The 24,000-nt window shown below is 42.9% G+C and overlaps 1 protein-coding gene across 11 annotated transcripts in view; it reads left to right on the top strand.

The window, feature by feature from the left end:
* Positions 1-289: 289 nt before the first annotated feature.
* The window catches only part of LOC122865819 (3'-5' RNA helicase YTHDC2), a 46,655-nt gene continuing 22,944 nt past the window's right edge, over positions 290-24,000 (top strand). The window contains exons 1-17 of one of the 11 annotated variants that reach the window (XM_044174715.1): positions 302-472; positions 970-1,019; positions 2,444-2,609; positions 2,783-2,873; positions 3,870-4,066; positions 5,538-5,740; positions 6,454-6,620; positions 7,923-8,025; positions 8,408-8,564; positions 9,589-9,696; positions 9,815-9,963; positions 13,424-13,559; positions 15,011-15,137; positions 15,245-15,310; positions 17,001-17,179; positions 17,379-17,475; positions 17,857-17,944. In XM_044174715.1, coding sequence (XP_044030650.1) covers positions 2,450-2,609; positions 2,783-2,873; positions 3,870-4,066; positions 5,538-5,740; positions 6,454-6,620; positions 7,923-8,025; positions 8,408-8,564; positions 9,589-9,696; positions 9,815-9,963; positions 13,424-13,559; positions 15,011-15,137; positions 15,245-15,310; positions 17,001-17,179; positions 17,379-17,475; positions 17,857-17,944 — 2,028 coding nt within the window. In that variant the 5' untranslated portion in view covers positions 302-472; positions 970-1,019; positions 2,444-2,449. Of the gene's footprint in view, positions 680-969; positions 1,020-2,443; positions 2,610-2,782; positions 2,874-3,869; positions 4,067-5,525; positions 5,741-6,453; positions 6,621-7,922; positions 8,026-8,407; positions 8,565-9,588; positions 9,697-9,814; positions 9,964-13,423; positions 13,560-15,010; positions 15,138-15,244; positions 15,311-17,000; positions 17,180-17,378; positions 17,476-17,856; positions 17,945-24,000 lie in introns of all 11 variants that reach the window. The other 10 variants (XM_044174706.1, XM_044174705.1, XM_044174711.1 and 7 more) reach the window with 10 other exon arrangements.

Below are 24,000 nucleotides of genomic sequence, written 5' to 3'. Positions count from 1 at the left end.
TGTCAGAGGTGTTGTACAGTTGGTCTTGCTGACTTTGACGACCCGTAGTATTTTTAAACCCGAAGGATATAAAGTGTAGCATGATACTAAAGTACAAACCGTAAAGACTGGTATGTCAACACTGAAATTTCCGTGCAGTGACAATGAAATGTTAACGCTACCTAACTGCAATTTCTGAGTTCCGTGGGCTTTAAACAAATAGTTATTGAACATTTGTCGCAATTCAACTATTATAAATAATGTACGTAAAATGATGTTTTTTCAGGTCCACGTCAGGTTCGTCGTAATGACTCGCTCATTGTGAAGGAGTCCGACCGGATGTACTTTCGGTGTTGGCGGCAGCGCAGGGGGCATGCGCAGAGGCATGCGCGGCACGGGCTGAACACTTCGATGGAGTACGTCCCACTCAGCGCACTAATCTGACCGGGTGCTGTTCGTTTGAGGGCACTGCCGAAGCTCTTCACTAATCAAGGCACAGTATCTGCGTTAATTAGTTTTATGACAAGGTTGGACATATAGCTAACTACAGTTTTGTTATCACGGCGTGTCTCTCACCCGTCCAGCTAAGTTAGGTTAGCTAAATTAACCCAGTTTCGATCCCGGTGAAATGAAACACACAAACCCTTGTGGAGAGGCTTCTTAACCAGCAGAGCCTCCGCTTGTCGCTGATTTAACCCAAGTACGTAGCGGCTTGACGTTACACTGACTTGCTGGTTTACCGTATAGTAACGTTACAAATTAGCCCTGACGTTAGTCTCACACGTAACGCAGACATTCAGTAAATCCTCACTTTATGTTTTTCTGTCAAGTCCAAGTGTCAAGTCTACAGCTCTGCCAGCTGAAACCTAAAAACACCGCCAGTCAATTAACTGTGGGAAACATCCACTGAAAAGGCGTCGCAATAACGTTAAGCATGGCACGTTGTTATGAATCCGTAACGTTTGCTGCTCTTCCTCTCTGTTCACACAGCAGTCGTGTCCTCCGACCCTCTTCAGTTTGGGGCAGGTCCATACAGGCTGGTAAGAGTTACAGAATGCACAGAGACCCGGCTGTACGTTTGGTTAAAGCAGAAATGTAGGAACAGAAGGTGTAGCACAGTAAGGGTGGTGATGTAACAAGTGACAGTCCTCTCACCTCACCACGGAATCTCCTCACTACGTCGTGCTGTTGCACGGGGGCCAAAATGTTATTGTGAAACTCTTTTCACATGGTGGAAAAGGTGTCAGTCGTAGTCATCTGGACACTGTTTTCAGAATCAAGACGTTTCGAGTTCCCGGTCCATTTTTCACAATTGAGAATGACTTCCGGATGGGAGCCGAAACGTCTTGATTCTGAAAACAGTGTCCAGATGACTACGACTGAAACCTTTTCTACTATGGAAGAGTCCTGGACGAATGAGGGACTACACCGTTTTCTTTTCACATGGCTAATTAGCACCCCCCATAGGCCACGTTTCGCCAACATTATCATGCAGCCTTTTAGCCACTGTGTCGTTGAAATTAGGAACAGATTTGAAGGAACCAGTGGGAGTCCCATGGCATGATCCAGCCCTAGTTAGACAGAGAGTGTGGTGCCAAGCTGCGAACAGGCTGAGTAGTACTCCACCTCATGACTTCTCCCTGTTATATACACATATACAGTGATTCAGTAGAAATGTGTGAACTGTCGGACATTTTGCCATACCGTTTGCACCATATTAGCTCTCCCTTTAACATATCGGGTGTATTAGGCTAATGTGGACAGTAAATCAGTGAGCAGAACTGATTTATGTCCAAATGGCATTTTTATATGATTTTTCCAACATGTGATAAAGTGCCATATGGAATATCCAAAAACAGACATTCCTGTTTGGTTGTTTTATTCATATTTTCTAGAAAATGTACTGTATGATACATAGCGATATCACAATATAAGATGACAGACACAAATGATCACAACTCCAACCTCCCAGATACAGAAGCATTTCATTTTTTCTTAATACAAGCAGCCATACACGAATTTGTAATTAAATAGTTAATAGTATAGTTGTGACTTTCATCAGGAAACATCTGATGAAAGAACCTGTAAACAAGAACTGACAAAAGTATTTAAGGCTGACTTTCAGTACATTTTCATTGTAGAGACATAGAATTGGAAATTTTCAAACATACCTTTAACTATCATCCCTAATAAAGTATGGACGTTTCACTTGACGCAAATTAAAGTGTGTGTGTTTTCTGAGTGTTCCCACTGCTCTCATCAGTTGACTTGTTGTATTCTGGGTACATTCAGGAGACGTGGAATTGTGCAAAACGTTCAGCAGTTTGTTTGATTAGATGTTTTTAATAGTGTCATTCATTTCCTACAGATGAGCTGTAGGAAATGACCACCTATATGTGTGTTCTGCCCACGCTTGGTGAACGCAAGAATTCCTGTGGTAAGATAAACGTTTGTTTTGTTGCAGTGCATCATGTCGAACGCTGGTAGAGCTTCACAAAAACCAGCCAAGAGCCAGAACACACCACCCCGTGGTTCCATCTCCAATGGCCTCAAAGAAATTCACATCGATGAAGAAGTCAAGATAGCAGTGAACCTCTCTCTGGAGAGGTTTCGCTACAGTGACCAGAAAGGTATCGACTGTTTTTATTGTTTTATATCAGAATAAAAGCAGAACACTTCTGTTTGGTCTACCTTAGTAAAACGTTAGTTATTGTTATATCACACCAGTGCGAGCAGGAAAGTACGATGGTCGAGTCTTGCAGTGTGTCCTAATATTTACCCTTTCCTTTCCCTGACTGAACAGAGATGGAATTTCCCTCCTCCTTAGCCAGTACTGAGAGGGCTTTTATTCATCGAATGGCACAGTCCCTGGGTTACATTTCTAAGAGCAAAGGGTAAGTTCCTCCACCAGGATCTGTGTTCATCAAGTATCTGAGTATCTCACTCTGAGGAATTGTGCTGAAAGTATAACGAGGACTGAAAATTACACGAGTAATTTACAAAGTCTCTCACAAAGGGGTAGAGGGTCTTTTACAATCAAGCTGGATTTGTAGTTCTGTGTTAAGGTGTTATTATGGTGTAGCTTTGGGGCCTATGCACATAGCTGCTGTAGGCTACACTGTAGCTGACGTGGACCTTCTCTAAAGTGTAATTAGACGTCAGAGCTACAGTGATACCACATGGTGACTGCAAGAACTTTGATTGGTCAGTTCTCGCTGATTGTGTTTTCACCTACAAGTTTCTGCTGCTGGTCTTCACCAGCACCAAAATCAAAAATACATGTTTTTCTTCCTAGTGCTGTTGATCCATCTAGATTGTTTCTGTGTGAGTTGCTGAGTTTTGGAGGTATCGGCCGTAGAGATGTCTGCCTTTTTTTAATATAATGGGACTATATCTATACTAGATTTGTTGTGAGCAGTTTCATGTAGGAGCTATTTTCTTTCTACCAATAGTTCCCACATGAAGCTGCTCACAACAAGGTCTGTGGATCTTGAGTAACCGGGTCAGGATTTCTGGAAAGAGACGCTGCTGTTGAGCTTGTATTTGTATGTATTTTTTGGCGCTTTGAACACCACAAGCCGAATTCCATATAGTCCCATTATATTCAAAAATGCAGACATCTCTACGGCCAATATCTCCAAAACTCTGCAACTCACAGGAAAATATGTATTTCTGATTTTGGGGCGAACTGTCCCTTTTAAGGAAGTTGAAGAAAGACGGTCGTCTTCTCCTTTTTAGTAAAACTCATCTAACAAAGCGATCCCCACTCTCTGTCACAGTGAATGTGGACCTCGTACAACAACAGTTTTTGGTGCTCATTAAACACAAGCAGACTCAAATCAGTTTTGACAAATACATTAATGGAAGAAATTTCTCTACTTTTTTTTCAGGAAAGGACCAAATCGCTTCCTCACCATCAAGAAGAGGGATGGTTCAGACAAGCCTCGGCCTACCATGCCCCTCACGCTCTCCCACAATTCCTTATATTTAATACGCAGCCTGCTTCAGAGGTTCCCCATCAGCAATAAGGAACGCATAGACCTGCAGCCCAACAACAAAAGTGGCATGTCTGTGGCTGCAGAGCCTGGTGAGTGTCAGTGTCTGTGTATAAACTAGGACTGCGCACTGTTACACTGATGCGGGTGTGACCGTTAATATTCAGTCTATATGAGGAAAAAATGGCAAAACTGATGTAATGGTGCCTACTTCCACTGGTGTGCTTTCTATATTGCCACCTATTGTAAAAAATATTAATGACTCTTTGCTCTCTGGGCTACATGAGGGAAACATTAATAGATTTACAAAGGTTATACCTTTGTAAATGTTTGTTTGATTATGTTTCCAGTAGGGCTGGACCCAAATATTCGAATATTCGTTCGTTGGGTAGGTATTCGGTTTTCAGTTTTGGGATTCGGATATTCGCACACACACACCTACACCTCTGTCTCTTACTGCACACCGCTGCACACACACCGGCTTGCCCCGCCTCTTTCTCTCTCGCTGTATGTGTCTGCTCTGTTTTGACCTTTTTTGTCAGCAGTTTTATAAAGTCACCCAAAAAAAACACAACTCCCGTTTTGGATTTTTTCACCCGCAATTCTGTTTTCACAGCAGCGGGTGAGCCGCATGTGGAGGAGTCTTGTTGTTAATGACGTAGACTATCGAAACGATCGAAACCAACTTGGTACCGAATGACATCGGCACCAACCAGGTGTGTTTACAGTTGCTTTACCTGGACCTTGCTTGTCAGTAGACCATATGGGAGGGGTAAGACGAGGGGAGATTGTCCACCAGTTAATCGATCACGGATGGCGTTGGCCTCGCTGACAGAAAAAAATGTTTTAAAAAGTCATGCTCTGCACCCACCGCCTGTGTGTATACACACACACACACACACACACACACCCCGGCCGAAGCTTCAGATATTCGCTGTTGATTACTACTGAAGCTCCGGAGCACAAAAAATGGTATTCGGGACAGCCCTAGTTTCCAGTCACCCAACTACAGGTGAACAGAGTCAGCACATGTTTTCTGTCTCCTCCACTGTGTCCAGTGTCATTGTAGCTTAGTGGGAAAACACAGCACTCTCAAAAGAAAGATCGAAATGACACTGCACGCTCTTCCAGCTCTGTTTTCTCATTTGTGTTCACCATCTCATCAACACACGTTATATGAGCTATGCATCCAGGCCTGACCGTGTGATATTTCGCTATTAAGCTAATTCAACAGTAATTATCTGGTTTTAACATAGACCAGACGTCCTGTACCAAACGGTTCACACACACACAAACACACGCAGTGACATAAACGTGGATGTTGTCATTCAGAGGTGAATTAAAGCAAAAACTCACTGTTCACTCTTTCATTGTCTGCATATTGTTCAGTAGTGGTGAAATGTACATATTCCAATGTATACAGTAATGTCAGGACACCAACCGACCCTAATCATTATTCCATGCAGCCATGCCTCTGCATGTCAAGATGCAAAAAACACCTGAGTGTCAAGTCAACAGGTTTGTTGTATAGGGTCACGTAATATTCTTCAGCTCTTCCCTCAGACAACAGTTGTGACAGGAACAGGGCAAGTGGGCGCTTAAACAACGGCATACCCATGGTGCCTCGGAGGAGGAGTCCATCAGAACTGGACAGTTTTCGACGCTCCCTGCCTGTGCATGAACGCCAGGAAGAGATCATCCAGCTCATCAGAGAAAACAGGGTGGTGCTGGTGGTGGGAGAGACCGGCTCCGGAAAAACTACACAGGTGGGTCTGTCCGACAGACGGGCAATCCAACACTTTGGTCCTGACTGAAATATGTCAAGACCTGCTGGACAGATTGAGATGAAATTTTGTACAGACATTAGTGGTCCCCAGAGGATAAATCCTAGTCACTTAGGTGATCCTCTGACTTTCCCTGTAGCACCAACATCAGGTTGACATTTTAAATTTTTTGGGAAATATCTCAACTTTTGGATAGATTGTCATGAAATTTGGTTCCTACATTCATGTTCCCTTCAGGATGAAGAACTTAAGTGATTTATCTAGTGCCACCATTAGGTCCAAATTTGAATGTGCATTATTGCCCTTATTAGACAATTGACAGTTGGAAGTGACGATACAGACAGGAAACATGGGGAGAAAGGGGTGTGACATGCAGCAATGGTCCCGGCTGGAATCGCACTGGGACGTGGAGGTTACATAATCGTTAGGCTACCAGGATGCCCCTACTTATGACAAGTACAATTATTAGTTACATTTGGATGTATTTCACTGATTTTCTTTAGGAATATTGTGGCACTAAAACAAATTCGCAAAATCTTGGAAATGTGCAGGGATTGGTTTAATTTGCATTTTTCTGTGTTTACAAAATTTAAAAGGGACTAAATCCGCTGACATTGGATAAGTATTCTCTAGTATGTGTGTTTTAAAGGAATGACCTCTGTAAAGGTAATCCAGTGTCACTGTGTACTGTCCAGATCCCACAGTTCCTGCTGGATGAGTGCAGCAGGAATGGAGAGCCCTGCAGGATCTTCTGCACTCAGCCCAGACGCCTGGCTGCCATCGCTGTGGCTGAGAGAGTGGCAGCTGAGAGAGGAGAGAGTGTGGGCCAGACTGTTGGTTATCACATCAGACTAGAGAGCAGGTAGATTAGAACAGAGCATTTTATCTTTGATAGAAAGACACTAACATTTCCTAGTATGTGAATAATCTACACTTAGAGCAACTAGTTCAGTTCAAGGACGAACTACAGTAGCTGCCAATCAGCAAATCAAGCCAGCTTGATTTAGATTCCATTTAAATAAAAAAAGCTAGTTCCAAAATACCTTTAACAAGTGTATAGTACAAAAACATTTAGGGAGAATGCTCAATAAACATGTTTTCTACACACACACATTGGAAACCAGTATTAGACAAAAAAACCGACTAGAAGCTTTGTTTTTGTAGGGGAACACCATTCCATATTTACTATGGAAATCTGGATGCACTGAATTCCACTTTCTGAATCTTTAAATATGGTTTGGAAACTGAATGTGTTTTGGTGAAATTGAATCTCAGAATGTTCCCCTTTTTGAAATTGAAATTCAAATTGTGCAATCACAAAGTACTATAGTTTGATGATAATATGGTTTCCATCTTCACATAAAAAGCTCGACATTTGTAAGACAGTGTCCGTCCGCTTTGCCTGCGTTTGAGCACCAAGCATCATGGCTGTAAACACAGAGTCCCCCTCCCCTCGTCCTGCCGGAGTCTTGCGCTCCGTCAGCTCAGAACACGGTCCGCCCGTCGAGTGCTTGATCCGGGACGTCGATGGAGCAGGTCTCTGTAAAGCTGTGGGCACAGCGGTCTCTGATTCCCGTTGCTTGGCCAGACTGAGTCCCGTTTCGTCCGGACCGGACATTAGCCAGGAGCAGCCTTAAGTCCAGCTGGGCCAGCGTGGCTGGAGGGGGGGGGGGGTTCACAACGATGCTCATTAATTAAAGATTTAACGGCAAAATACATTTAAAAATCCATCAGTGATGCAACCTGAGAGAAAACAGAAAATAGTCTTCTTCTTTGCTGTCATAACATTTTTAACTTGCCGCTGTCTGCCTCTCTCTCGCTGCTCTCGTGCACGAGGTACAAAATATCGCACGAGCATTGTGGCTCTTTCCATAAATGTGTTGTCATGTCAAGAAAGCCGTGAGGAACATTAAGTCAAAAGACAAAAAGCCATTACATTAACAGATAGATGACACCAGCAATGTTACGTATGTCATGTCTGAAAAGTGCTCTCGACAGGTGATTAGAGGTGTGGTTGAGGCATGGCCCCGCCCTACTCCCGCTCATTTTGCAAAATGAGTATTTAAGACAAACTTTCCTAATGTAACATTTGCGAGCTTGTGGAAAACACTTATATTGCTTAATATGGAAGTGACTCTTGTAACTGTTAACTTTGAAACCTCAGGGTCTCCCCCAAGACACTGCTGACCTTTTGCACCAGTGGAGTGTTCCTCAGAACACTGATGGCTGGAGATGCCAGCTTGACAACTGTCACACATGTCATTGTGGTGAGCATCAAGACTACAAATATACAGGACACACTGTCTCAGAAAACTGGTCAACTCTGTGACCCTGCTTTATGAAATACACATATTTGAAGCTGGGATTGTTCTTCAAAGAATAACATAATAGCAGGCTGAAAAGCAGTGTTTTGCTGCCCTCTCTGGTTGAAAGGTGTGACCACACCCAGCAGTGATGTCACCGGGTCCTGGAGTCCACCAGTGCATCACTGCACCAAATGAAAAGTTAAACCACTGGAGGTCAGCAAAAACAAGATTTTCAGGGGGTGTTATGTTCCTCTTGAAAAGTGTTTCAGCTTGCAGTTTGACTTTTGTTTTGAACTCACTGAGAAAACACATCATGTTAAAGTGACTTGCTGTGTTTTAACAGGACGAGGTGCATGAGCGCGACGGTCTGACTGACTTCCTGCTCACTAAGATGCGGGATGTGCTTCAGAAGATCGCCACACTTAAACTGATCCTCTCCAGTGCAGCTCTGGATATAGACCTGTTCCTTCAGTACTTTGGCTCCTGCCCTGTTATCCACCGTAAGTCCTGCTAGTTCTGTGTTCCTTAAATGAATGCTCATAGCAGCTGTTTCTGCTTTAGAAGTTTGCTTCTACGCTACACTACATCAGCGCTCTTTGCATGTTTGTCAGCTAGTTGGCTTCTCTGTGACAGTTGGATATGATGCGGAAAGCATCCTCTAATCTAAACAGTGCGTTTTATTGAGATGACAAAGTGTTAGAAATTTATTTTGTGAGATGCTGATTTGAGAAAAAACAGACATATTTTTGGCATCTTTACTTAACACATGGACAGTAGAAAGGTGACAGGAAACAAGGGGAGGGAGAGGGGAAAGGACATTCAACAAAGGTCCATGGCCAGAATCCAACCAGGGACGTTGCAATCACAGTATATGGTATGCATCTTAACCACAAGGCCACCACAATGACTCAAATGTGAACACACAGACCTCATATACACAGTCCTGCAATCAGGGAGGCGGTGGGATGCTGCCAGAAGGAGGCTCTGCCGGCAAGCTTTTCACCCCTCCTTTAAGTGTGGACATTCTGAACAGGTAGAAACACCTTTGCCTTTAGATGTGGTCGGACGACACGTCATAAATAAGAAAAACAAAAACAATAACACTGACAAAATGTCATCATTTACACTATCAACACGTTTTTTGGACATTACTAAGGCTCAGAATGTCTCATCAACATGTTTTTTATTTCCCTGCGATACTTGACACTCTCCTCTATCCATTCATATACAAATACCTAAGATACACAGGTAAATAAAGGGACACGACACTATCCAGGAATTGCAAATATCACATGCACAACCTTTACCATGAATTAGCACAAATAGATTGATAATTACTGGAGCTGTTACATCCAGAACACATTTCCCCAGAGGAACAATTCATTCCAAATTTAAAGATGGGTTATTATTAACTGAAACAATGCAAGTTCAGCGTTTCCCCCAGGTGTGAGGGTCAACTGTGAATGTGGAATGGAATATTAATACTTTTATTATTACTAAACAGTTTTTTAAAAATATCTTTAGTCAAAGGACGACAGTTTGAAGTGAAGGAACTCTTTCTGGAGGACATTCTGAGGCTGACGGGCTTTAACAATAAGGACTTGAGGAAATACAAGGAAGAGACACAGAGAAGTATGAAGATTTTACTAATTAGTTCACTGAGTCAGACTGAATAAAAAAAATGCATCACAGCCTTCCATCAGGCTTTGTCTTAATCTCCTCTGTGTGTATCACATGCTCTGGTTCTTAGAGGAGAAGAAGCAGAAACGTTTGACGGAGTGGTGTAAGGCAGTAGAGGGCAGTTCTGTTGAGGAGGAACAGAGGACCCCTGTGTCTGCCCCAGGCTTCCTCCAGGACAGCAGCTCCTTGGACAGAGGGGACAGCACCTTCAACAAGCCGGTAAACCAGCGCACACACACACACACACACTCCACTCTCTGCACTGCTCCACTGGGTCGGATCAAGTCCTGTGTTCCTGTGTTCAGCATCTCATCTCATTTTCAGTGTAGTTATGAGATGGCAGTTTAATCGCCTCACTCATTAAATATGTGGCGCCACTGCTCATTTTCCCAGAAGCTTAATAAACGTAATATTATATTTCATAAAAATTGTATAATTTCTTCTTTCATTAGTGGAGCCTGCACACTAAAATGCTGCAGGAAATCCTGGCTGTGTTCGAAATGACTCCATATTTACTAAGGCACATATATAAGACACTATATTTACTGTGCTTCATTTTATTTGAGAGTCTGAATTCTGAGTGTGAAATGTATGCTCTTGTGCCCTCAAAGATCCCAACAATGGAATGAATAAAAGTGGTGTCCACAATTCCACAATGCAATGCTCCGCATTATATAGATACAGAAATCCAGGCATGCGACATTACACCCACTACACCTGTCAGTGATGACACAGAATGATGATTTTTAGTAAATATCCCAAATCTCACTTTAACGAGCACTACAGAGTAAACTACTACTAATGACTGAGAGATTTCAGACACAGCCCCTGTCTTCCATTTGGGCGTGTGAACAGACTTCTCACTATTACAGACACTTTATTTGAGAATTTCAATTAAAGTGGTCATATTATGCTCACAGTTTTATTTTGGGGTTGTACCAGAATAGGTTTACATAGTTTAATTTACATTCTTTGTTGGGAGCTCCACATGCGTAGTACCTAGGTAAGGACTACTAGCCAATCAGAAGCAGAGTAGGGTGGGTCCTGACGAGCAAGGTAGTGTGATCCAAAACAAAGCCGCTTCAGCCAATAACTGTGGCTTAGGTTCAGCCGTACATGTTCCAACAACCCGAACCAGCTTCACAACCGAGACTGGAGCAAGACGTTTCAGAGTGGGAAGTTATTAATTAGTAACTAATTTATCTTTCATACGTAACGTTTTAACTGAGCACTGTCTCTACATCACAGTAACAATTTTATTGACTGACTGGAGGGTATCTAATGTTATTTTAATTTCATATTTAGGTGTACTCGTCGAAACTGCTCAATTCGTGCATTATGACGCGTGTGACATAATGACGTAGATACGTTACGGAAGTAAAGGCTGGACTACAGTTGAGCTGTTTTCAGGCAGTTCAGGAGCAGAGTTTTCTGTGGGATAGGGTAACTCCTTTTGAGGTGGACTTTGGGCCTTTTCACTTTGCAAACCTATGATATGCACAAAAAAGATATATAACACAATGAAGGAAAGGGAAAAAGCCAAAAAGCATAATATGACCACTTTAATTAAAAACATTTAGTCACAATATCCAATCTGTTTTACACTGAGGCAGTTCCCACAGACTAGCAGTCTTTAACCTGTGACATATTCAATAAAAATACATATAATCATTACTTTAAAGGGCTATTACAAATGACCATTAGGTGAAATCTTCAATGCATTTGTCAGTAATCAGACCATGGGACACGTTTCAAAATGTGGCGTTTTGCTCTTTGCATTATCCCTGATTAATGTTGATACAATCTCTTCTGAGGAGAGAAAAAGGTTACTTTTGTTTCACTTCTAAAGGCGAATTCTGAAGCACACCAGCTGTTCGTACAAGCCACAAACAACACAATCAGCTGAATCAGCATACTTGAACCTGGATGAATTGAACAATCAGGCACCCGATCTCCCCTGTGGCCTTGTTCTCCTGCAGCTTCTAACTGTGCTCTTTCTTTTCCACTTCCAGCTGCTGAGTTTTCCCCCTCCAGCTCGCCTTCTCAGAGAACTCCACTCTGATCTCTCCTCTTTGGCCTGCAGTTCTTTGTTGAAGCCCCTCTCCTTAACCCCTTTCACACATGTCTATCCCTGAAATGTTCAGGAACATTTTCAGCATGGGTCATGTGTGAATGGGAACAGGGATCGATACAGTATTCAGGGAAATCTGTACCTCCAATTTCCCACCTCAAGACCTAGTAAATTTCAGGGAAAATGGCTCCGGTGTGAATGACAGAAGTAATACTGCAGGGACAAGCACGTAAAGGGTTACGTCTGCCTGACGAAAGACCCTTTCACGTGGAGCGAGCGAACCAATCACAAGACTCTGCTGATGACGTATTTGAATCTGCGACTTGTTTACGGTTGCTTTGCTTGCCAATGCCTTCGTGGGTGATTTGATAAACAAGCATTATAACCTTTTGTTTGTGACAAAGCTGTAACAAAGCTCCGTTTTTCAATGTCTGGAAAGTGGACAGATGTTTCTGAAAATAATATGACGTCTTCCAGTTTCACCGTTGCCGTGTACATGTACATCCGGCCTTCCCCCATCATCTTCTTCAGTTTTGTAAGTGTTGCATTACCGCCATCTGCTGGTCTGTCCCTTGCCTCATCTATTCCAGCATTGCCATGGCACATGTGAAAAGGCACAAGACTGAAATGTTCCTGAATGAAGCGGCATGTGTGAATAGTGAAAATCACTAGCGGCGTCTGAAAGGTTATCCCAGTAATTTACTGGGAACTATGTCTGAAAAAGGCTGAAAGAGAGCTCCATTTTGAGGAACTCCTCCTTCAGAGACAGCTGCTTCTCGAGCCTCAGCTCCTTGGCAATGACAGCCTTCTGAAATCTGCCCTCCCTGGCTGCCAGCTCCCTTCTGAAGGTCTCTTCTTTCAAAGAGAGCTCCCTTTTGAAGTTCCTCTCCAGAGCAGCACATTTGAGTTTTCCTGTGTCCTTGCTCCACCTCCCCCACCTCAGCAGGTTCCTGGGCCTCTCCACAACTGCTCACCCCAGAGGCTCCCCCTATCGCAACAACAACTCTCTCTATCCTTAACAGGCTGTTCAGGAGGCAGAACCCCCGCAAAGCAGCCAGGCCGGACTCTCTCTCCATCCACCCTGAAGCACTGTGCCCATCAGCTGTCTTCGGTGTTCATGGACATCTTCAACACCTCACTGGAGACATGCCATGTGCCAGCCTGCTTCAAATCCTCCACCATCATCCCCGTCCCCAAAAAACAAATATGTGAAATTTTGGACATGTATTTTTTTCCGAGGCTCTTCGACCATTCGACCAGCAGTTCTGATGGAGAATACTGGTGCCTTCAGAGCAGCCATGGTTAATGTTGCTTACATTATAGTGCCAGCCTCTGGTGCTTAGAGATTTTGTTAAACATACAGCAGTATTGAGTATGAACGTTTTTGTGAGATGTGGTTGGAAACTCCAGAAAAAGCTAGTATATTGACTGAAATTCTTTTGTCAAAATTATCTGACAAAAAATCTTTTTATTGAGGTCCACAACAGCTTTAACAGTGTCATCAAAGGTCTTTCTATCTGGTAATTGTTTCATCCAGACAAGTTATGCTGAGTGTAGGTGTGTTGTGCTTGGCACCAGGTTGAGTCAGTGTATGATTTTGTGTCATAGAATGAGGATGGCACAGAACAGCTGGAGCCGTGGCTGCGGAAGGAGATGGACTCCTGCATTTCTAACATTTTCCTCAATGAAGACCAGGATGCTTTCATTCAGCTCTTCAACCTCATCCTCTATGAAAGTGTTAACGGTATGACTATTTTATTCATCTTTCTGGAATCATTACATGTTTTCTTGGGAGTTTGTAGACAAGTTTTAAAATTCGGCATTTAAACTATAAGAATGGTTCTAATTTTGCTCAAGGTAATATGGTGATAAAAATTCCAGGGGATGATCTATATACATGTGATCCAGAAAATCTATGAATTCATTCATCAGTATGATGATGTCAGAATCAGAAATACTTTATTGATCCCCGAGGGGAAACTCTTTTGTTACAGCAGCTCACTGTCACGTCAGTGCACACAGGGATAGAAGTACTAAGCAGTACTAACTTTATTTGTCTATATAAGTATACAGCCGTGGCCGAAAATATTGGCTCCCTTGCATTTTTTTCAAATAACACACCGTTTCTTCCTGAAAATTGTAAAATTAAAACATATTTTGGTATCCACATATGCATTTCTTTGGTTTTCAGAGGAAACAAAACAAAAAAAGCTGAAAAAAATACTGAATCCTAGCTTTTTCCACACAGAAATCCAAAAATGGACTGGACAATATTATTGGCAATCTAATATTCACGCATTCAACCAGTTTAAATGGAGCAAAGTACCCATTCTGCTGTTTTGTGTTACTGCGTGTACTACACTGAGCATGGAGAAAAGAAATTAAAAAAGAATTGTCTGAGCAGGTCAGACAGAAGATCGAAGCCAAGCGTTGACAATCTCAAGGCTACTAGTCCATCTCCAGTGACCTTGATGTTCCTGTGTCCACCGTTCGCAATGTTATCAAGAAGTTTAAGGCCCATGGTACTGTAGCCAACCTCCCTAAAGGAGCACACAAGAGAAAAGTTGACCAAAGACTGCAGCGAAGGATTGTTCGAATGGTGGAGAAAAGACCTTGGACAACTGCAAAATAGATTCGAGCTGACCTTCATACACAATGTACAACTGTGTCAACTTGCACCATCCTTCACCAACTCAGTGAAAGGGGGTTCTATGGTAGGAGACCCAGGAGGACCCCACTGCTGAGAGAGAGAGAGAGAGAGAGAGAGAGAGAGAGAGAGACACACAAGAAAGCCTGGCTGAAGTTTGCAAAAAAAGAAAGAACACCCACTATACAGATATTATGATATAAAATTACATATATCGTGATAATTGACAATTGCCATGATTTTATCCATATTTCCCAACTATATTTTAACTTTGGACAGAGCCAGGCTAGCTGTTTCCCCCTGCTTCCAGTCTTTATCGTAAGCTAGGCTATTCGTCTCCTGGTTCTAGCTTCATATTTACCGTACAGACGAGAAAGTGATATCGATCTTCTCATCTAACTCTCAGCAAGAAACATCTAACTCTTTGCAAACAAGTGTATTTCCCAAAATGTCGAAGTGTTCCTTTACTAATAAATATTTTAGTAGTGGCACCATTCTATTCTGAACATAAAAAGCAGTTTTCCTCATACTTGTATTCTTTTACCTAGTGGACTACAGGCACAGTGAGACAGGAGCCACGCCTCTGATGGTGGCAGCAGGCCGAGGTTTCCTCCCACAGATGGAGCAGCTGCTCAACATGGGGGCCGACATCAACATGAAGGCATCCAATGGATGGTAGGACATCCATCATGTTATAGTACCAAGCTGATGTTAGGCCGCTATGTTAAATGACGTTAAATACTTTGAATGCACTGAACAACAGTGTTTTCATCTCATTTCAGGACAGCCTTAGACTTTGCCAAAGACTTCCAGCAGACAGAAGCTATGGATCTCCTTAAATCCTCCATGTGAGTGTAATGTTGACCTCAGTGTACAAAACATATGTAATGTGAACTGAAACACATAATTAACCAAAACCAATATTCTACTCATCCTATGAGTTTCTGTTATTGCTTTAACATATTTGAGTTTTGCACCTGAATTAGGGATGGGTATCGTTAGGATTTGATCGATACTACTACTCTTAATGATACTCCTTATCGGTTTGGTTCTTTATCGATACTCTTATATAACTAAATGTTGTTTCTAGAGCAGCAACAGTAAAGTTTACAACAGCAAAATCACTATATAAACTCAATAATATCTCATTGGAAACAAATCTAAAATGTCAGTAAAATAAATCATATTCCTGACATCAAAATACTGAAGTTTAGAAAGAATGAAGAACTGAGACATCAGTCAGTATCAGTCTTTCCTCCTGTCTGCTGTCCTCCTCCCTCTGCTGCTGCTGTGATTCACTATGGAGAGTCATTTCATTTAAAACCTCACCTAAACTGCACACCACCTATCCAGTTACCAGATACCACCCACCCAGTCATCTTGCGCCACCACCCAGTGGACATTGCGCGCCACCCACTCGACAGCCCGTGCCACCCAGCTGGGTAGCGCAGGGTATTGGGAGAAGTTAGTCTTCAGGCCTTTCTGCCAGAAAGGAATAATATTACTGCTGCATTCAGCTTTGTGACAATGCATTTTCCAGCTGATCCAAAAGGATTTAAAAATATATATATATATATATATTTTTTTTTTAAGACGTACGAGAATTTTCTCAAACCATAAGCCTTTCATCCTTCAGTTTATCAGAAACATTTAAATTCAAAATCACCACATTTGGACATACATGGTTTTCACTGGACATTAAGGGCAAACTGTAATCTAAAAAGTAACCTGTAACTAAAGCTGTCAGACAAATGTAGTAGATGCCGTAATATTTGCCTCTGAGATGTAGTGGAGTAGAAGTATAAAGTTGCATAAAATTTAAATACTCAAGTAAAGTACAAATACCTCAAATTTGTAGAGTTAAGTACAGTACTTGAGTAAAAGTACTTAGTTACATTCCACCACTGGTTTAGGCAACAAAACTAAACCTAACCAAACTGCAACTGCAAACTGAATTTTGTTTTTCAGTCTAAAAATAATAAGGCACAATTGTCAAAATTAGCCTCACACAGGAATCAAACCTTCATCTTCTGGATGTCACTCTCTATATTACCTCTCCTGACTTCCTAAAGGAGATAGATAGGTGGTGTGCAGTTTGGGTGGTGGGTGTCTGGTAACTGGATAGGTGGTGTGCAGTTTGCTCAGGGCTTTCTGCCACTAAGCCTGTGCCTGTGTTTGTTCTTTTGGTTAAAAAGAGGCAGTGTTATTAACCATTTATTTAGTAGCTCTTGTGTCAAAAAGATTCTGTGTCTGGAAGGCATGTTTGTTATGTTTACCATAAATTGGATTTTCCTTTTTCTGTCATGCACATTGGTGGTTATATGGACATTGTTGTTCCATTAAGAAGATTTAAAGTGGGGTACAGCATTTTAAAATGATTAATGTTCAACCCCCTTCCCACCCACGCTATGATTTGTACAGTCTCTATACATAAAGTGAGGGCTTGTCCTGATTTAAATACTGTTGTAGAAGGTTTATAAACTGATAAACTTATTGGACTCCTGATCAGCTTACACCTACATTCCTGTTACTGTGCAGTCCTTTGGGAGAGGTGAGCAGCCTGGATGAGTCCGCTCTGGTGCAGAGTGGCAGTGTAGTGCTGAGCACTGAAGAACAAGAGCTCCTCAAACTGTACCACCATAGCTTTGATGATGAGTGGGTGGACCTGGACCTCATCATGGATCTGCTGCACAACATCTGCTCCACCAGCAGTGACGGTGAGCCTCAGCACTTATCTGGATTTTAACAACGTAGCTGCTTATTGAGCAGTGTATTTCATGGCTACAACAGAAAATTTACACTACCAAGTTGACCCGTTGCCTAGTGACCATGACTATTAATCACAGCCAGATTTCAGGGAATATTGATGATATTTCAGGATTATTAGAATGTGAGCTTTTATCTGTTGGTCTTCAGGTGCTGTCCTGATTTTTCTCCCTGGATACGATGAGATAGTGGCTCTCAGGGACCGCATCTTGTACGACGATAAGAGATTCTCCACCCACTCTGAGAGGTGAAATGTATACTGTACATTGGAAGAATGGAAGACATTTGAATATCATGCACTATCTATAAAACTGTATGTTTTTAGTATGATGAGCACTCAGCGTAGGTTATGTTCATTTAAAGTCATGTTAAGTTAGAGATGGTGGTTAATGGTATTTTAATATAATGATAAATACAGCATTCTTAGAATAGATGATAAAAAAATATTGTATCTATAGACGTAGACTCAGTCCTGGATTCATCTTGCCTTAAACAATACACACACATATATATTATTAACATGAGCCTCATTTTCATCATTTGTGCCAGACCATCAGTTGATTGTGTTAAGCCTAGTATAGCAAATCAGCATATTGTGTAGTGTGTCTCTGACACGTGTGTCTCTCAGGTACCAGGTGTTCACTCTACATTCCGACATGCAGACTCTGGATCAGAAGAAAGCCATGAAGACCTCTCCACCTGGTGTCAGGAAGATAGTGAGTCTCTGATGTCTCTGATGTCAGTGACTTTTTTATTTTTAATGTGTCATCTCAATCCACTACACTCATAATAGGGGTGGTTGTAGCTTTGTGATTGGCAGATCGATCCTGGCTTCCCCCAGGCCGCATGTCAAAGTGTCCGTGGGCAAGATACTGAACCCCAAAGCTGTGCCTTCAGTATGTGAGTGTGTGTGAATGATTAGTTTCTTTGATCTGATGTGCGGTTGGCACCTGCCATCACTGTATGAATGTGTGTGAATGGGGTGAATGTGACATGTAGTGTGAAGCGCTTTGAGTGGTCGGCAGATTAGGAAGGCGCTATACGAGTACAGTCCATTTACCATTTACCATAATGACTTTCAGTAACGCTTTACTTGGGCCAGTAGGTATAGAGTTTTCCACCTTTTTATGAAGAAAACTTTTCTTTCTCAAGACACAAAGATATTTTTCATCATTCAAGGGCAACACACACCAGAGGCATCTTAAAATAAGATAATCCTTTATATAGAAATAAGTAAGATAAATAGAGAAACTTAAAAAATTAATAAATAAATAATTAAAGGTGTATAAAATAAAAATAGAATAAAATAGAAACTTGACAAGAGCACTTAAACTCAAACTTCAAAATTACATGCAATAGCACTACACGTACAGTACCCACAACTAGTGTTGTACTTGAACTAATAGTGCAATATGTGATTAGTAGCAGCAAAGTCAGCAAGTATAGTGTATGTAAGAGTAATATGATACCGTCAGCTATAACAGTGTGCACCAGAATGAATATATATATAGTCATGTTAAGTTAGAGATGAGAAATTGGCTACTGGAACAAGACATTCATGGAATAGAGCAGAAAATATGTAACTGTTGCAATGCTACTATACAAGCAACCCCAGTGAGAGGGGTTATATGCAGAGGCTATGTGATATATGGATGCTTCTAAACCCAACATCTACACTGACAAAGAAACAACTCCTAGCTCTAACATGTTCTAACATCCGCTAGCGGCAACTGCTATCACAACTAGAGATTGATGAGGTACAACAAACATGCTACGGCACACTTAACACAAGGGCGACTGACCTGAGATTGAAGATCATTACCAAGCTGGACCCCCAATTACAACGATCATGAGTACCAAGGCTAAGTGACAAAGTACCCTCGAAAGTCTGCTAGAAGATGTGAATACAGCACTACATTCTCTCTACTAAAACCATAACCGAGACCAATGAGCTGATATACGCCACAGTCACACTAATACTAGAGATGCTTGGCTACAAGATAAACACCATAAGCCAAAAAAAGCATTATCCCCCATGGAGGAGAAGGTTAGAGGCCAAGATCAAGGCACCACAGAGAAAAGTTAGTCAGTTTAGCAGTTAGTCAAGTCTCAGAGTTACAGAAAGGTGCAAGGAAGAAAGGGCTATCTAAGAAATATATATATGTCTAAACCTGAGGCACTGGAGACTGCCAAACAAAGACTCACAGCTCTTGCTACCTGCCTGAAGAGATATACAGGAGAAGCAGAAGCCAGGAGAATAAACCGGATGTTCTCCACCGAACCATCCAAAGTGTACTCTCATTTGCAGGGTAATAACTACAGAACAGATCCACCCAGGACTGAGACTGAACATACTGGAAGAACATCCAGTAACCACTACAATGCCAGACATGAAAGAAAGAGTGTCAGGTATGAAGAGTTGGACAGCACCAGGCCCTGACATGATCCACACCTACTGGCTGAAGAAACTAATTGTACTCCATGAACGCCTGGCAGCACAAATAAACCAACTGCTGATAGACCACCCAGAATGGTTAACCCAAGGACGGAAAGTCCTGATCATGAAGGATCCCCAGAAGGTAATGATTCCATCCAACTACCAGCCAATAACCTGCCTCTGCACAATATGGAAGCACCTGTCAGGCATCATAGCAGCTAAAATGAGTAGGCACATGGCTCAGTACATGGACAGGGCCCAGAAGGGACTTGGTAGTAATACCAGCTACTGGTCGATAGAGCAGTCACTCGAGACTGCAAGACCAGGCAGACCAACCTGTGCACTGCCTGGATTGACTACAAGAAAGCCAACAACTCAGTGCCACATACAAGGATACTGGAATGCTTGGAAATGTACAAGATCAACAGGACACTAAGAGCCTTCATCAAGAACTCAGTGTGGCTGTGGGAAACAACTCTAGAAGCCAACTCAAAGCCAATTGCACAAGTCACCATCAGGTGCGGCAAATACCAAGGTGATGCACTATCCCCGCTGCTGTTCTGCATAGGCCTGAACTCCAGCCAGCCAGCCAGATCATCACAAAGAGTGGCTACGGATACCGTTTCCAAAGTGGAGCAACCATCAGCCACCTCCTCTACATGGATGACATCAATCTGTATGCTAGGAATGAGCGAGACATCGACTCACTGATCCACTCTACCAGGATCTACAGCAGCGACAGTGGAATGTAATTCGAACAGGACAAGTGCGGTTGGGTGGTATCAAATGAGGCAAAATGATCAGAACCGAGGGGGTTGAACTACCAGAAGGCAACATTGCAGATGTTCAGGACATCTACAAATACCTTGGAATCCCGCAGGCAAACGGAAACCATGAGGAGGCAGCAAGGAAGTCAGCCACAGCCAAATACCTACACAGAGTAAGGCAGGTCCTGAAAAGTCAGCTGAATGGGAAGAACAAGATCCGAGCCATCAACACATACGCCCTGCTAGGCATCAGATACCCTGCTGGTATAATAAACTGGCCAAAGGGGGAGATAGAGGCCACTGATATCAAGATAAGGAAGCTCCTCACAATGCAAGGAGGGTTTCACCCCAAATCCAGCACCCTGAGACTGTACACTAAGCCAAACAAGGGAGGCTCTGAGGAGCGAATACCTCAGGCAGCAGAAACCCGAGGATGATGAGAAGGAGGAGGATGAACCATCATGGAGAGACAAGCCTCTGCACAGCATGTACCACCAACAGATAGAAGAAGTGGCTGATATCAAGAAATCATACCAGTGGCTGGAAAAGGCTGGACTACAGGACAGCACTGAAGGATCTTAGTCTCCTCGGGATAAACAGTCTGCTCTGTCTCTTCCTGAAGAGGGCATCAGTGTTGTGAGACCAGTTCAGTTTTTTATTGATTTGGACCCCAAGGTACCTGTACAAATCTACCCTCTCCACTTCCATGTGGCATGCCTCATGTTCAGGTGATTGTTGATGCATCCAACAATGGAGGAGGAGTCGGAAAACTTTTGAAGGTGGCAGGTGATTTGAACAAGTCTAAGGTGTAGAGAGTGAAGAGGAATGGTGCCAGTAACGTCAGAGGCACAGCCATCCACAGCCATACTGTGGCCTGCCAGTGAATTACTCCATGCTCCAGGATGCAGTGTCCAGGTGCAGATGCATTGCCAGATGCTCTTCTCCTAGAAGGCAGAGCTGGATGGTGTTGAAAGCACTGGAGAAGTCAAGAACGTGACACAGTAGTTCCCTTCTTCTCCAGGCGTGAGAGGGCCTTGTGTGTCATGAAGATGATAGCATCCTCCACACCGATGTGTGGCTGGTATGCAAACTGCAGTGGGTCCAGGAAAGCATTTAGCAGTAGGGTTGGGCGATAAGGGTGGTATCTACCGTGCAATGGTAGAAATGTGTCCACCGGTAGAGATTTTGCAATACCATTTTCACCACAGGAGCTCAGTGTTTCCCCTACCATTGCCTGAGGAAGAGATTTTCTTTCGCGCCCTTTCTTACAAGCCCCCGTTAGGTCTGCTCCTGCAGTATATATCAACTGTGTGACCTAAGTTCTGCTCCCAAAATCAACATTTTCTTCAGCCAATGCCGGTGGAGCAGAGGGCCTAGGTCTTAGAGGGCTACGCTTATACTCATAGAAGCTGGAGTTACAATAAGAAACTAACGTTCTACTTCATATAGGCCAGCCCTCTAAGAGCTGTCGTTATTGGGTTAAGGGCGAAGCTGATGTAGTCATCTGTGACACCAGTTCACCACCCTGTAAAAGTTAAGCTTAATAAGACAGGGAGGCACCGGCTGTACCATGGTTAACAGTCAGCCCTGTGTGGGGAAAAAGTGGGCCGAGTGATATTACACTCCCTCCACACAGCACTGCTGCTGCCGAAGGGTGGGACGTTGATTATGTACCGTAATGTTTCCTCATACAGCCCACTAATCCATGATGGTGGGATTAAAGGCGTGCCGTTTGGCATGTACGTAAAAGACGCCTCATTTCGGTCAGGCGGGGGGGAAAGAACCCCTCGAGGGAAAATAATTGACTGAAAAGAGTTTGTTAGGACTTTAGGTATGAATGAGAGATTTGTCTGTAATGTTGCTGTGCTCCCATCCTCTCTATGATGGAGATGGAGGTGTGGGCTTGTCTGCTAAAAAAAGTGGCCTTTTCCTTGCCACTGTCGCCAAGTGCTTGCTCATCGTGGGATTTGTTGGGTCTCTAAATAATATTATAAAGAGTTCGATGTGGACCTGCTCTATAGGAAAAGTGCAATGAGATAACTTCTGTTGTGAATTGACGCTATATAAATAAAATTGAATTGAAAATTGAATTGAATTGTTGTGTGGCTGAGTTTGAGCCGTTTGTTTAGCATTTACAGAGTCAGAGCTGTCTATAAACACCAGATTTTTTTTTCAGCGCACACACTGAACGGACAGCTCGCAGACCGTGAGGAGATATTCCCTGAATTTGACAAAAAGAGGTCCATTGGATTAGAAACGCATTCCCCACCTTTAAGCTAATAATGGTGACTAGAAAAAAAGCAATTCTTTTGTCTATGAACCTTGACAGTTATATTCCCCCCAAAGCAGTCAACCTAGGGGAAACACTGCTTAGTGTCTCTGCTATATATTCGGGGAGGGCTATGCAAATCAGGGCTGGATTCTCGCTTGATCAAGTACTGTATCCTGATACAGTGCATCCAGAAAGTATTCACAGCGCTTCACTTTTTCCACATTTTGTAATGTTACAGCCTTATTGAAAAATTTATTAAATTCATTATTGTTATTATTAAGTGAAGTGCAGTGAATACTTTCTGAATGCACTGTTATATACTGATACATGAAGTAAAATTACATGTATGATGATAGAAGATTTTAGCCATGTCACCCACCCCTAGTTAGCAGGGTCCTCAGGTGCCGCAGAACCAGCCTGTCAAAGGTCTTCATAACGTGACGATAGTGCCACAGCTCCATAGTTGAGAGTGCTGGGACAAGCTTTTTTTGGTACTGGAACGATGCAGGAGGTCTTCCATGGTAGGCACCTTCCTCAGCCTTCCTCAAGGAAAGATTGAAGTGGTGCTGGAAAGCTGCTGCAAGCTGCCCAGCACACGCTTTAAGTATCTCACTCCATGTGTGCTAAATCTATTCAGATTTGCAAGTGTATTGAGATTTGTAAATGTGTAGACATATCTGTAAATGCGTACATAGATATTAATGGCTGAAAAGTATTCTAAGTATTTTGCTCCAGGAGCTGGGAATACAGACAAGTCATCAACTCAGGCGGGCCTCTCAATTGGCTGGCTTTTTACATATGACTTTTGTTACACTTCTGTCGTGGCAGAGATCTGTAAACGTGTGTGGAGATTTGTCTGTGTGCCTCAGTAGCTATACAGCCTACATACAACCAGTCAGCGATAGCATACAGTGATTTTAAGCGTGACATTGCTGGGCTGGGTAGAGGTTGTGGCTGCAGTTGAGCTGTAAGGCAGACTATGATGGAATCTTGGAGGGAAATTTCTAGGTTAACTACGACTCCCACGGTGCACTTCGACATGAAGCATCCGATCGCGAGTTTAAAATTTTGTCACATGAACTGGTAACTGTGGGCAAGAGCAGCAAAGCCAAGGTTCCTCCCACTGGCACTGGCAGCTAGTGGAAGCCTCTGGCAGGCGGGAAATTTTATCACATTCACTCCACTGAGCGGCACATTCCAGCTACTGTACCCTACTTCTTCTGTCTGTATGATGCATCTTGTATGTGCTGCGACGCTCCACAGCGCAGACGGTGTGTGTGTTGCATTTCAGTCAGT

This window comes from Siniperca chuatsi, linkage group LG18 (genome assembly GCF_020085105.1).
Source record: "Siniperca chuatsi isolate FFG_IHB_CAS linkage group LG18, ASM2008510v1, whole genome shotgun sequence".
NCBI classification, from domain to species: Eukaryota; Metazoa; Chordata; class Actinopteri; order Centrarchiformes; family Sinipercidae; genus Siniperca; species Siniperca chuatsi.
Note: the sequence above shows the minus strand (reverse complement) of the source record. Positions and strands in the feature narration are given on the sequence as shown.